General features: G+C 40.6%; 3 protein-coding genes and 1 non-coding gene across 4 annotated transcripts; 3 read left to right on the top strand and 1 right to left on the bottom strand.

Annotated features, from left to right (window-relative positions):
* Window positions 1-177: 177 nt before the first annotated feature.
* Y38F1A.7 (uncharacterized protein) lies at window positions 178-1061 on the top strand (the record flags this gene model as incomplete). The annotated part of the gene is made up of 3 exons (NM_064364.2): window positions 178-280; window positions 330-415; window positions 678-1061. 3 exons carry the CDS (start codon window positions 178-180, stop codon window positions 936-938), a joined length of 450 nt encoding a protein of 149 aa, NP_496765.1. The 3' UTR covers window positions 939-1061.
* Window positions 1062-1637: 576 nt separating this feature from the next.
* hphd-1 (Hydroxyacid-oxoacid transhydrogenase, mitochondrial) lies at window positions 1638-3620 on the top strand. Its single transcript, NM_064363.8, has 8 exons — window positions 1638-1734; window positions 1786-1901; window positions 1977-2044; window positions 2094-2176; window positions 2231-2822; window positions 2874-3185; window positions 3236-3353; window positions 3403-3620. Exons 2-8 carry the CDS (start codon window positions 1790-1792, stop codon window positions 3513-3515), a joined length of 1398 nt encoding a protein of 465 aa, NP_496764.1. The 5' UTR covers window positions 1638-1734; window positions 1786-1789; the 3' UTR covers window positions 3516-3620.
* A 1244-nt stretch (window positions 3621-4864) lies between these two features.
* Window positions 4865-9759, bottom strand: cyd-1 (G1/S-specific cyclin-D; the record flags this gene model as incomplete). The annotated part of the gene is made up of 5 exons (NM_001383975.3): window positions 4865-5802; window positions 5855-5991; window positions 8648-8909; window positions 9022-9351; window positions 9646-9759. 5 exons carry the CDS (start codon window positions 9757-9759, stop codon window positions 5428-5430), a joined length of 1218 nt encoding a protein of 405 aa, NP_001369816.1. The 3' UTR covers window positions 4865-5427.
* Y38F1A.12 lies at window positions 8333-8516 on the top strand. The gene has a single exon (NR_051813.1). It is a non-coding gene; the product is annotated as an Unclassified non-coding RNA Y38F1A.12 (non-coding RNA).
* Window positions 9760-13938: the final 4179 nt, after the last annotated feature.

The following is a 13938-nucleotide window of genomic DNA, read 5'->3' as shown; positions in this document are numbered from 1 at the left end:
AAAATATTTTATATTTTGAGAAGAGAATGAGTTGGAACAACAAAAATAATCTGACGTGGATATATCCAAATAAATGGAAATAAAATGTATTTCCAAAGTTTTCACAATTCGAGGAGGATGTCTAACCTCACTTTCGTCAGAAATAGCTATTGTGAGTTTTGAAAAAAGTTACAAATTATGGAGCCACTACTGCTCGACTTGGAGCCAAAACTCCTGGACTTCAACATCTTAAACCTTGGATTTTCAGATCCTCAAAATGGCCCGTACAGTGATGGATTGAGTGAGCTTGTCCACAATATCTCATACTCTAACAGTTCTGAAAATTGTAGGTGTTGTGACTGGTCAAGTTCAGGAGACAGTTGACGTTTTTATGGCTATTATCCTGGTCATGATTGTCATTTTTCTAGCTGTTCATGTGAGTTTCTGGCTACAAGATTATTGTGTTGTGGAATATGAAAATGCCTGCCTACTTGCCTACGCCTTCGACGCCTGAGCAGGAATTTTTGTTTTTGAGATATTTTGAACTACAATTTATCGTTTTTCTACGTTTTTCATATCCAAAAGTTCTTGTTCCTTTTTTAAACAATTGCAGGCACGTACTGTAGGCACATAGGCTAGCGTTTCTCATGCACACAAAAAAATTTTACCAAAAATCTATCTAATTCTCTCTTTTCCAGCTCTTCATTCGATTCCACTACAAGGCAAAAACCGAGTATGCCCTCAACGAGCTGCGGGAGAAATTCGACAAAAACCCCAATGGTTCATCTGCATTTGCTCTGCCAAAGGATCCGAAAAAGGCAGGTGATTCTGCTCCAAAACCAGTTGAGATTTTGATGGAGCCGGAGCAACTTGCTCCGATGGTTCACTACATTGCAATGGCGCCACCTGGAAAAGCGGAGCAGCCGAACAAGAATGTCTTCTACAATGCGAATCCGTGAAAGCTCAGAAGTGAACTCGATGTCTAGTTTTTATTTTATTTTTTGTTTATTCTAGTGTTTTTCTGTTGTAAACTATGGATGTGTAATAAATGACTTTGGAGGCTGAAAACAGCCATAACCATGAGAAAAGTTGGAATCCTGAAAAATCTAGGGCGGGGGAGACTGCCAATTTCAGAGACGTTTTGACAAATTTAGCGATTTTCTGTTTTTCTTCATGATCTAAAATTTGTCATTTTCCAACTCTTACTAATCTCCGAGTTCGAATCTCGTACAAGATTACAACTACAAGCTTCTACCAGCAACTGAGCTCATGTGGTTCATAGCTTCAGCAACCCGTGAGACGTCGGCCCGTCCAAGACAACTGAAAGAATAGTCTTGCAGCCGACACTTTCCGGGTTCAAATACTAATTTAGAAACCTGTAAATCTTAATTTTTGGAGCGCCTCTAGCAGCCGACATCTTGCTGGTTTCTGAAAAAAAAAACAAGATTTCAAAAGCTGAAATTAGCTTGCAAGCCAAAATTTCAACTTTTGTGCCCACGAGTCTATTCAGATCAAACCATCTTCCCCTCACATTAATGTTCGAAAACTGATCACTGCTGTTTGCCCGTCTGCGTCTCTCCTCTCTCCTCCATTCCACTTGTTTTCTTCTCTATTTCTCCACGTGTTTGTACATAAACGTGATAATAATTATTGTTGGCGCGATTTATTTATTGAATTTAAAAATTAAATTCTTTAAATAAAAACCTTACGAATCAATTTATTTCTCGATTTCATTGCGTTTACGACATTTTATTTGTGAGTTTTTGTTGGCACGTGGCAATTGTTTTATACTTTTCTTTTTTTCAGCAAAATGAGTGCAAGTCTGGCACGTGGAATACTGAGCAAGATGGGCGGCTCATGCTGTCCTCACCATGCCCCAGCTACAAATCCATTCAAACTTGCAAAGCTTCATGGAAATAACAGTTAGTTTTTTACCCGAGCAGGCACGCAGGTAGGCGTGCCTGCCTGAAAACTTTCTAAAAAACCAATATTTTCAGAGTCAACAGATTACGCGTTCGAGATGGTGTGCTCAACTCTTCGTTTCGGAAAAGGAGTCACGTTGGAGGTTTGCTAGCAATATCACACATCACTAACTCAACTGTGAACTTTATCAGATTGGATACGACGTCCGTAATCTCGGAGCAAAGAAAACGTTGCTTATCACTGATAAGAATGTGCAGAATACGATCGCTTTTAAGTGAGTTATAGGAAAGCTTTAAAGCTCTAAAATTATTCAACAGACAAATTTTAGAAACGCCGAGCAAGCCTTAAAAATGGTGAATATCGAGTATGAGGTGTTTGATGATGTGCTCATTGAGCCAACCGTCAACAGTATGCAGAAAGCAATCGCATTTGCCAAATCGAAGCAATTCGATAGTTTCATCGCTGTTGGTGGAGGATCTGTGATCGACACGACGAAGGCTGCAGCTCTATATGCTTCTAATCCAGAAGCGGACTTCCTCGACTTTGTTGGACCACCATTCGGAAAATCCATGCAACCAAAGAACCCAATGCTCCCATTGATCGCTGTGCCAACAACTGCTGGAACTGGATCCGAGACTACCGCGGCTGCAATCATGGATCTTCCAGAGCACAAGTGCAAGACTGGAATCAGACTTCGTTGCATCAAGCCGTACTTGGCAGTTGTGGATCCGTTGAATGTGATGAGTATGCCTCGAAACGTGGCAATCTATTCTGGTTTCGATGTTCTCTGTCACGCGTTGGAAAGCTTCACAGCTTTGCCATTCGATCAAAGATCTCCACGCCCTGAGAATCCAGGAGTTCGTCCACTTTATCAAGGTTCCAACCCGATCAGTGATGTCTGGAGTAAAGAGGCTTTGAGAGTGAGTTGGAATTTCAACCATGAAGCTCTAAATGAATTTATATAATTTCAGATCATTGGAAAATACTTCCGCCGTTCTATCTTCGATCCAACCGACGAAGAAGCTCGTACAGAAATGCTCAAGGCTAGTTCATTTGCTGGGATTGGATTCGGAAACGCTGGGGTTCATCTTTGCCACGGACTCTCCTACCCAATCAGCTCCCAGGCGAAAAGCTGTGTGGCTGATGATTATCCAAAGGAGAAGAACTTGATTCCACATGGACTCTCTGTAATGACAACCGCAGTGGCTGATTTCGAGTTTACAACTGCCGCGTGCCCAGATAGACATTTGATTTCTGCACAGACTCTTGGTGCAGATATTCCGGTATGTAAATTGGCCACCAAGATGGTTCTGAACTAACTAGATATTTCCAGAACAATGCCAGCAATGAGTACATTTCCCGAACTCTTTGTGATCGGCTGAGAGGTTATATGCGAGACTTTGGAGTTCCAAATGGACTGAAAGGAATGGGATTCGAATTTTCTGATATTGGTAGAACACCTCTCTCTAGTTGAACTGCCTTATATTATACTATTTTCAGAAATGCTTACTGAAGCAGCCAGCCACTCCGTCCCAAATATTGCAATCTCTCCAAAGTCTGCGGATCGTGAAATTATCAGCACTCTGTACGAGAAGTCCCTTACGGTTTATTAGTCATTTTTCTTATTGTACTTATTTTATTATTGGTTGTACCATATACGTTATTGTTTCTTATGTTCAATGTAAATGTATTTAGAATAAATAAAGAAACAGAAACAGAAACAAAACAATGGCGCCAGGTGTCACCAGAATAATTAGAATCCTTCACCCCCCCCCCCCGTTTTTCTTCAAGGAACCGTTTAAATATTGCCGGCTTACTGTACTAATTAGGGATGACTAGAGGCGGGGAAGAACGAAGAAACATTACTACGCGACACGCAAACAATCGTAGGAATGTCCTTTGAAGCGCGGCGTGCCGGCATATTTGAATTTTGTTGCTGAAAGCTTTTTGGCCTTGGCTGTTATCAAGGATCTATGTATGTTTTGAGAGAATTGTCGAGAATAGCAGGATTTTGGAGACCAGGTACGGCGATACACTGGGTTCTTTTGGAAATTTGGCATATTTTAAGGTTGAATTTTTTTAGGAATTCGTTGGCAAAATGGTCAATTTTCATATCTCATTATCATTAATGTCATCACGAACTTTTCTAACATTAAACTTAACAAATAATTTTAAAATTTCTATATTTTTGAAAACAAAACTTAGATTTTGAGACTTTGCTAAAAATTTAAAAAAATATTTTTATGGCTTTTAAAATATTTGAAAAATTGATAAGAAGGTTTTTTTCCAATAAATTTTTTACAACTTTTGAAAAATTTGAAAATCTATAACAGATTGGCAATTTTTAATTGTAGGTGTTCTGGCTTGTAAGAAAAACTTTCTCCAGGCTGTCCCATCACGTTTTGATCTACAAAAATGCGGGAATTTTTAACCCAGAAAAATGTGACGTCATCACGCTCTTAGCCATGCAAATCCAGTTCAGAAGTCTACGTCTAAATTCCCGCAATTACGTAGATCAAACCGACATGGGACACACTGACGCCACGTGTTTCTCCAGTTCTAGACAAGTTCCAGATGAAAACTAAGCGGTTTTCCGATTTTCAAGCACAATTTGGAGATTTTAGATAACTTTGCTTTTTGTCTATTATTACAGAAATTGCCGATTTGCTGGAAAAAATTCAATTTCGTCACAAGAAACAAATTTTTTTGCACTGTTTTATAAAAAAAGGGGCCCGTCCACCTGCTTCACATATCTCTGATCTTCTACTAGCGCAAGCTCAACGTCATCAACAGATGCTAATAATGTATGTTGCGCTTATGGTCAAGATTTGAATAAGTGCTCGCTTCACGAGCTTGCAGTTTGACGCAACTCTAGAAGTGGGGGTCTGTGTGACGTCACAACCTCGAAGGGTCAAACAACGTCATATGGTGATTCCGGGTAAATAGTGAAATATATGTTTGGTGGTTGTGGGGAATCTTTATTATTTCACAAATAGAAAAAAGTAATCATCGAAACAGCGAGAATTTTTGTACAATACAAGTAATTTCAATGGTCATCAGAATTGGGTGTAGGAAGCGAATTGAGCAAGAGGGATCTGGAAAAAAGATGAAAGAAGCAAGTGGGAATTCTAGTATAGAAATGATTAATTTTTGGGAGGAGGCTTGGGCAGGATTTGACTAATCACAAACGAAGTCGTGGATGTGACAAGAACCAGGAAGCAGTTGGAATTTCATAGGAAAATCCAACAAAAGGTTCGAGCACATCCGAACTCTCGGAGAGGGGGAGGGAGGTGGAAATAACTTAGAATAAATGTTTTAATATATATATATATTATTTTTTTCAGAATAATAAGAATAATAAACTGGAAGATTTGTTGGGAACACCGGTTTAAAAATTAAAGTTTAGGAAATAATGCAAAAGCTACATAGAAAATGGAAGACTGGATGTGTTTTGAGATTTTTTGGGATTTGGTTTCGAATCGACATAGAAGCTAAACAATGCATAAAATAATGGGTAACAAATGTTCATAAAGTCTTGAAGATCTTCGGCGGCGTCGAGTCCTCCTCAAACCAGTCTGTGCTCCGACGACGCTTCTTCTCTGAGGATGCGGGGCTGGAGACATCAGACGAGAAGCCCGAGTCGTTGAGGGGAGTTGATGGAGTTTGCTCGGAGAGGGGGATCGGCTCGAGGAGCACAAGCTTCTGGAAGGCAGGTTCCTCTGGTGGTGGAGTTGGGAGGGGTTCTTCCTTGAGCTCCTTGAGCTCTTGGAAGGCCTCTGGCTCTTGAGTGGAGGCCGGCGCGGATGGTGTCGGTTCCGTCTTCTCAGCATCTTCTGATGTGTAGATTGGCGTTGTGCTCATGCAACGCTGCACCATCGGGATGTACGAGTCGAGAAGGTTCTGGAAAAGGTTTAGATAAGAAATTATAAGTGCTGATTTTTTTTTCACTAACCACTTCCAACTGGAACATGTTTGCCAAGAGATCCTTGATCTTTACTGCCAGCTCCTTATTCTGTGTTGGGAGATTCGATACGTAGTAGAGGCCAATTGCACATTGCATGGATGGGAATAAGGTGGCAAGTTTGTGCACTGAAAAACCAATATTCATATTATTGATTTTATCATTAAAATTCCAAAATTCCAAAATTTAAGTTCAATCTTTTCTCCCCCCTTGGCCCATTCATCACTGTTCCCTCTGCCAATCATTCGCTCGCTCGCGCCTCAAGGTTTCGATTTCAATCATTAAGAAAAATCGAAGAGGGTGGCTGTGGAGGACATAGATGATTATCTACGAACAAGTCTCTAAGTGTCTGGGCGTCTGAAACATCAGTGGAACTCTCTCTGCCTCAAAGTGCGCGTTTTCACACCTTCATACATATCTTCCAGGGGTCTGACGCGCCAAAAATTTTGAAATTGAAACGGGCTGGCTGCCGAGAGAGAGAGAGAGGTAAAACGCTTATCTTGTGCTAACATAAACTTTGCCTACTGTAGAGGAAGGTCGTCGTGCTATTTTCATGTAATTTCACACTCCTTTTTCAAAACCGACTCTCCAAACCGCTTGTGACATCACACGTTCTTCACAATGCCTTGCGTCAAAAAAATCACCAGAAGCCCATTCAAACATGCGCAATTAGGCTATGCTCCTTTTAAGCCTCGAGCACCTGTTGACAGTATGTGTAGGATCGCGCGGTCATGTTGCATAATTGAATAGACCGCCCGAAATGACAGCTGGTAGACGATGATGATGATGGTGATGATGTAAAGATATTTGAAAATCTGGGAAGCATCTCATCCTCCTCAATGAGGATGGCACACGCTTCCGTAATCCCAATAAAAAAGTAATCGACCGCGAATGAATTTATATATCGGTCAAACGGATGTCCAACGATTGATGACTCCTTCTTCAGCTGCTCCTTTTCAAATTCCACTACGGGGGCACTGTCAATCAATTAGGCCTTGGCTGATGAAACATTCATTATTATACGATGATCTCCATTCAAATTTCAAATTCAAATGTCATCAGTTGCCCCAGAGAGATGACCCTTCCCATACTGTCATAACATTAATGTAGATGATATACATCCCTTGTCATCGGTGGTGTCTTGGAAGAGCAGATTGCGACATAACTTTTCTTTGTGTGTGAGGGCCGCGCAACAACAGGCACAACATCACGGGGGCTCGTCATCGTAAATCAAGAAGCGCAGATTTCACTCCTTTTCACCCCCATACATACATACCTACAAACACACACACACGGTATTCTTTCATAATCTAGCCCAAATCTTCCAAATGTATAAATCAACGGGTAGGCACGCGCCAGGTGGACACAACTTTCCTAATCCGTTTGGATAACTGAACATCCATTAAGGCAGAAGGATATGGGGGGGGGGGGGGGGGGGGCAAACACTGCGAGATGATCGATCAGAGCATTCCATCACGCTATCAAGTTGCCAAAGGCGATGCCGATCGGAAGTTTTGTTCAAATAAACATTGGGCAATAGGTACAAGGGCATTTTGAAAAAGGTATTGCCTACTGTAGAGCCTATTCTTTGAAGTCACTTCAACCGCCGGGATTAAAGCGACATGTGTTTAAGGGGAGTCGCCTTCTAATTGTTTCGGGTGTCAAGTGATCCGCAACAGTTAAACGGTTTCCCTAAGAGCCCACTAATTTCACCCCCCAAGCCATGCCGCCCGGGAGATAGCTATCTATAATTGAACCCGGGCCACCTGGGCTGTCATGTCACTATTTACAGCCATATTCTTCTAATTCAGATATTCACCCAGATGTTCTTAAGAGTAATTGCAAAATTGTACTACCCCACACACACACACGCGCACACACACAGTCATTTTTTAGCGTCTCAGTGTGTCACCACAGAGGAGGACGGCTTGAGAACAAAGAGGACGCACAAAATTTTGTGTACCTGGTACTGACTCACTTACTTTTTGGTATCTTATATCTGTAGTTGGGGGGTGGGAAGCCTTAACAAAGGCGCTAAAACCTAGGTCAGCGCGTGTCAAATGACCAATGAGCCGTACGCAAAAACTAACAACTAACAACTTTTGGACTGTTTGCATAGGCTAATTCCGAAATTTTCCTCAATTCAATTCGGTCTAAGATGAACTTTTTTCGATAGGTAGGACACTTTCCCTTGGGGAGATAGGACTTAAGCTCATTAGACAAAGACTGGCCCACTAGCCCACCTGCTGTGCTGGAAAGAAGAAACTTGTTTGTTTGATTTGGCTTAGGTGGAGGTGGATTAGGCTAAATTAGGCTGGTAATGATGAATCAATATGGAAAGTGCAAAAAAAACAGGCTTCTTCCTTCTTTTCTAGAAGCTATTTTTCTCCCCTCATCCCGGCCAAAAATATCCTAGTAAATCTCATTTTTCTTGTCCCTTCCACCACATTATGTAAATGCAACGGTGTCGCTCGCCCGACCCTACCGCACAGTCCTACGACCACCCATCAAAAAAACTTGTCTCTGTTTCCTTTTTTCGCCCCGGGAACCCTGTATGGGTGGCCCACCGCCGGCAATAAGTACAAAAGAATGGGGGACACGCGACGCACACACACACAACATCATCCAAAAAACGACTTCGATTTTATAGAGATTAGACGGGAGAAAGAACACCCTTCCGATTGAAAAATGACACGCGCCAGGGCACCAGGGGGGGGGGGGGGGAGTGAAAGGAACAAAAAAAAAACTACTGGACTAGGTGGAATGAAAGAAATGAAAACTCACTTTTTTGGCACTTCTGCACAACTGTCTGAAAGTCGCCCCTCATGTTGTGAATCTGTGGGATTCTTGAGGCGAGAAAGTCGAAGAAGGAGAACGCCGTCGGCGACTCGGTCTCCCATTGAAGTGTCGTCACAATGAGCAGCTCCCACTGAAGAATCATATCGATGGGGCAACTGTTATCCGAGTAGTAGGCGATCTTCGACGCGGTCATCGGATGTGGGGCCTTCAGTTTACTGGCGATAAACAGCGCGACTCCGGCGATCATCTGAACGGGTCTGATTTCATAAATGTTGATATGATGGGAGGAGAGGCAGGAGGATTAGTTTATGTACTTCTAACACTAGAGGTGAAATTCCAAACATACTCAATATACTCACCTGAATATCATGCTTCAAAATATTCTGCACCGACATAAACCTATCGATCAGCGAAACAGCCAACAAGAAGACGTCGCCATCACAATTCTCCTCCTTTGCCACGTCGTAAATCCAATCGATCGCCTGCTCTCGATGAAACGGCGTGATGTTCTCCTGAACGCCGGTGAAGTAGTGATAGTTGGGCTGTAGCGCCTCCTCGTACTCCATACAGTTATAGAAGGCTCGCATGTCGAGTTGAATATGAGGATCCGTACGGTTATAAATCAGTGTTCGGACATTATCGTTCAGAGCAGCCGATCGAGATGGGTGTAATTGACAGCTCACATTTGACTGGAAAATTGAAAATTGTATTTTAAAATTGTACTTTAAAATTTAAAATTGAAAATCAATAATTATGTACATACATGTTGAATAGATGAAGTGGTCGAGATTTTCGAAAAGAAGATTCTTATCTTTTTTCACTTGGAGGAAAATTAGAAATTAAGCGTGAGGGAGAGAAAAAGAGTGGGCGACGAAAAAGGTGTCAAAATTTTGCCGAAAAAAATCTACCAAAAAAAAATAGAGAAGGACAAGTCTCCTACTGCGACACACACACAACTTAAACACCAGAAAAAAAAATGTTACCTCGGTAATAGATGTTTCCGACAAAACTGCTGAAACTTGAGGAAGCATCGATAATGTGCATGGCTCCTCTGCGTAAGATGTGCTCGGACCAGCCGACGACGACTCAAAGTCCATCTGGAAATGGAACTTCAGGAATTTATTATTAATGCTTATTATTAAATCTCAAAAAGTTAGTGAATTTGAGAAAATTGTCAAGTGGAGAGAGAAAGCAAGAAAAAAAAGTAAGTCAAGGTACGGCACCTTGACTCGCAATGACAGTCGAGTGACCGGAGGCGGGTGACTGCCAGGGACTCCGCCCAGTTTTTGCGCACCCTCTCCCCCACCTCCCCCCAGGGCCAGCCGTCTCCCCCAGGCACATGAAGGAATGAAGGTGATGATGATGAAGACGGGGGGTTTTGGGATTTTTGAGAATGAAGAAAAATACTTCTGCGCTGATGTTGCTGACTGAACGACGACGAGCTGGCAGATGACCCAAAGACAGCGGGATACTGGGTCAGCAGTCGGCAAATTGCAATATTGGGAAGAGGTTGGCGGGGGTCATAAGGTGTTAAAATATTGATTGGTGCACAGTTATGGACCACGAAAAAAAAACAAACTGCGGATCGATAATTACGTCCTTGACAAAGAAAGGTGTCAAAATCACTACACTCTTCCGGTTTGGCAAAGTTCCAAGGTTAACGGGAGACACGGAGGGTACTAGCAGCTTTTCCTGTCTAGACAGGTAAAGGGTGTCAATAAGGCAAAAAAAAATAAAAACGTTCAGAATGATTAACATTTTTGGGTAATATGTTTAAAAAAAAAGTGTTAAAACTAATTGAAATTTAAAAATCAATAAAATTTTGATAGTTATCTAAATAGGCTTCTAACTTTCCAAAAATCAACAAAAATCAAATTTTGAAAAACAGAGAAAATTACGCATCTTCTAGCCTTTCCAAGTATACAGCAGAAACTTCAAGTTTTGTGATATGCTCTAAAATCACCTAAAATACTTTGAGCATTTTGGATTTTTTCTTATGATGCTCTTTTACTAGAAAAGTATTTAGAAATGACGTTAGTTATCGTCAGTGTTAAAATACCCTTTATAATTTTTTTACAGTTAAAAAGTGGGTTTTCACAGTTTTTTGACAGGCTTTAATTTTTTGTATTCATATATTATAGGGATGAAAACTTGTAGAAATGCTCGAAATTACTGAAAAAGTCCATATATATTTGGTTTTTTTTTGCCAAAATTTAGACTGAAAATTTTGAAAAATCTTAAAATAAATCCAGACTGTTTTATCATATATTAGGTAGTTTTAGACTACCAAAACTATATTAAGGGCCAAATCTCCTTTAAAGTGTCCAAAAATCTATGTGAAATTCGGGCCTTTTCTAAACATCTACGCTACACCTGAAAGCGCCTATTAATGTTAATATATAGGATTTTTTCTTACGGGGGCTCTTTTACTGGAAAAATAATAAGAAATTATGTTATTTATTGTCAAGGCTAAAATGTCTTTTGTAATTTTTTTTACAGTCAAAAAGTGATTTTTTGACCTACTATAATTTTGAAGTTCGTCTTGGACTGAAATTTTTGACATTTTCTAAACATCTACGCTACCCTTCAAATTCAAAAATTTGTCTCCCATGGCAGCATATATATATATTTTTTTGTATCTTTATTTCTCCCCCACCACCTTTAAAAAGTTCATCCAAACACTAAACCACACACACGACATTTGGCCTATTGTTTTGGGAGCCACCCATTGAACACAGTGGTGGGTTCCCAAACTCATAAATTGTACCGGACAAGCAACAAATCAGACGGAGCAGGGAACGGGGAGAGGTGGATATGGAAGGTTAACACTCAAGTAATCTTAGAAAAGTAGAAAAAGTGAAAGTTGAGAAAATTATGGTAGTAAAAGAGATTGGGATGCGCCATCCCACACGTACTACCAGGTGTTCGGCCAGCTGCCCATATCTGGCTGACCTTCTTCTTCTTCTTCCAAACATCTTCTTATATTTCATTTGACTCCCCTAACATTCCCACAGGCAAATAAGGGACTATCATAGCAGGGCTCAGCTATCAGTTTTCGCGCACCATCTCCCCCTCTAATGCGACACTAATCTGATGATGGACAAGTGAAAAGTGTGACCTTTCCAGTCGTATATTTGAACAAGAGAGTGTGAAAGATCTGATTGAGATAGGTGTGTGTAGTTGTTGAATGGGGCAATTGGCGTGCTCTGATGACGTAGAGCGGGAGAACTCACATTGCGTAAGAAGAGGTCAATTCCAGTAGGACAAATAGAAAACAACGGGAGGGTGGTAGAAACGATTTGGCGGATCTACAGGCCACCCACGAGCCGACAGCAGGTCGAGCAACAGGTGCTCAAGATGACGTAGGTGAATTGAGTATATACATATATATCTAGATATGTATGCAACAATATCCATATTACAATATGTGTGTGTACTATTGCGTAGTTGGGGGCATGTTGAAATTATGAGCATTGCGTGATAGGATAATTATTTAAGAGTTATTATCTGATATTTGGGTTGCGGTAATTATGAAAAAGGTGAACGGGGAAGTTTGAATATCAAAATAATTTTGGTTTGCATGGGATTCTTCTAGCAAAAATCAATGTTTTATGGATAGGTAGGCCCATATTTTTGCCAGATATACAGGCAAGGTAGACGTAAGTTTCGACCCAAAACAAGTATAGGCATAAAGAAGGCGTAGGCACAAGGCAGGCATATCAAAGAAGACGTAGGTACAAGTGCAAGGCAAGAAACTGTTTTTCTGCCTAAAATAAAATTTTTGGAAAAATTTGAACTCGCATAACAAACCGTTGCAAACCAAAAAATTGAAAAGATAGCTAGAAAAATATGTAATAGTAAAATAGACACATTAAATATCGATTTCCACTAAAATTTTTCCACCACTTTTTGATCTACCGGAGTCCTTCATTTTTGAGTAGATCAAACTTTTTCAACTTGAAAGAACAAAGGATTTAGTGTCAGAGTGTCCCATTTCGGTTTGATCTACGTAGATCTAGAAAAAAAATGAGAGAGTTGAGACGCATTCTCAACAGATTTTGCATCGTCACATTTTTTGGACATAAAATTCCCGCATTTTTTTTCAATCAAACTGTAAGAAAGTCGAATTTCAAATTCTATTGAATTTCAAAACTTCAAAACTTCCAAACTAAAAACTATAAAATTTGCGGCCAGGTCAAAAAGCTCTTAAGCCAACTGTTACCAGTCAATTTTTGGACCGGAAAGTACTGTTTGATCTCCTTTAAAATCTCTCCGAAAACATCTGTCTCTCCATTATTCGGCTTCTTGAGCTCATTATGGCACCCACTTTTGGACTCAACAATGTGCCAAACCAACTGTCATTCTTCTGTAGGGGAATTCAAACGTCTCCTCCTCTCATTAATATTATCTGCCTGTGCGCATCGTTCCTACTATGCGGGAATCGTGCCCCAACTGCTGACAGATGGCTTTTCCTTTTTGTGTGGTGATTGTGTTTCGACACGGCAAATAATTAGATAAAAAAGAAGCGATGCCTTTTAGAAAAAAAACCGAAAAAAATTCAGAGACAAAGAATCGTTCGCGCATTGGGAGGTCGGACCCCCCCTCTCATGCACTTTTTCCATGTAAATTACGCAACATTTGTCACCCGAATCTGGGGATCGCGTGTGGCCTCTTGTGTTGTTCGACCTCCGTGATTGAATTGGAAGAAACAAAATCACATTTACCTACGCGTATGACTGAAATGATGAACGGAGGTGATGATGATGGAAGGTCGTTCGGTTTTCGGCGCCCCTCGGAGATGATGATTTGTCGTGCCAGGTAGAATTAAATTCAGGTTTAAATAATGATGCTCTAGACTTTTTGAAACTTTTTTTTTTGAAATTGTTTGAGGGGATCTTGTTGTCGCGCCACTCGCCTTGCGGTGGAGTACCGAAATCTAAAACTTTGCTTTTTAGACCCAAAATGAGCCAAAACTGCCGAATTTTGTTATGAGACGTTTTGTTAATTTCTCAAAAAAAGTGATGGCGGGCTCATTTTCAGCTAAAATCAAAAATTTTGCCACAATTTTGCCTGAAATGATGCCTGATGCCTGAAATTAAAAAAAAAAAACTTCAGAAAGCGTTTACTTTTGGAGTTTGTATTGAAATCTAGAATCTCTTATATAATTTTATTTCAAGAAGAATGTATTCCAAAAATTTAATCCCTATTAACTTTCAACTAACAGATTTCCATTTGTTAGTTCAAAATAGCCTACCTGCCTAGAAGGTGGCCTGTAG

The sequence above is a fragment of the Caenorhabditis elegans genome, chromosome II (assembly GCF_000002985.6).
Source record: "Caenorhabditis elegans chromosome II".
Classification (NCBI taxonomy): Eukaryota; Metazoa; Nematoda; class Chromadorea; order Rhabditida; family Rhabditidae; genus Caenorhabditis; species Caenorhabditis elegans.
Note: the sequence above shows the minus strand (reverse complement) of the source record. Positions and strands in the feature narration are given on the sequence as shown.

Coding starts and splice junctions, on each gene's coding strand:
- hphd-1 (NM_064363.8), top strand. CDS start 1,790: ATGAGTGCAAGTCTGGCACGTGGAATACTGAGCAAGATGGGCGGCTCA. Junction 1,902..1,976: donor AAAGCTTCATGGAAATAACA/GTTAGTTTTTTA, acceptor CAATATTTTCAG/AGTCAACAGATTACGCGTTC. Junction 3,354..3,402: donor ATTCGAATTTTCTGATATTG/GTAGAACACCTC, acceptor TACTATTTTCAG/AAATGCTTACTGAAGCAGCC.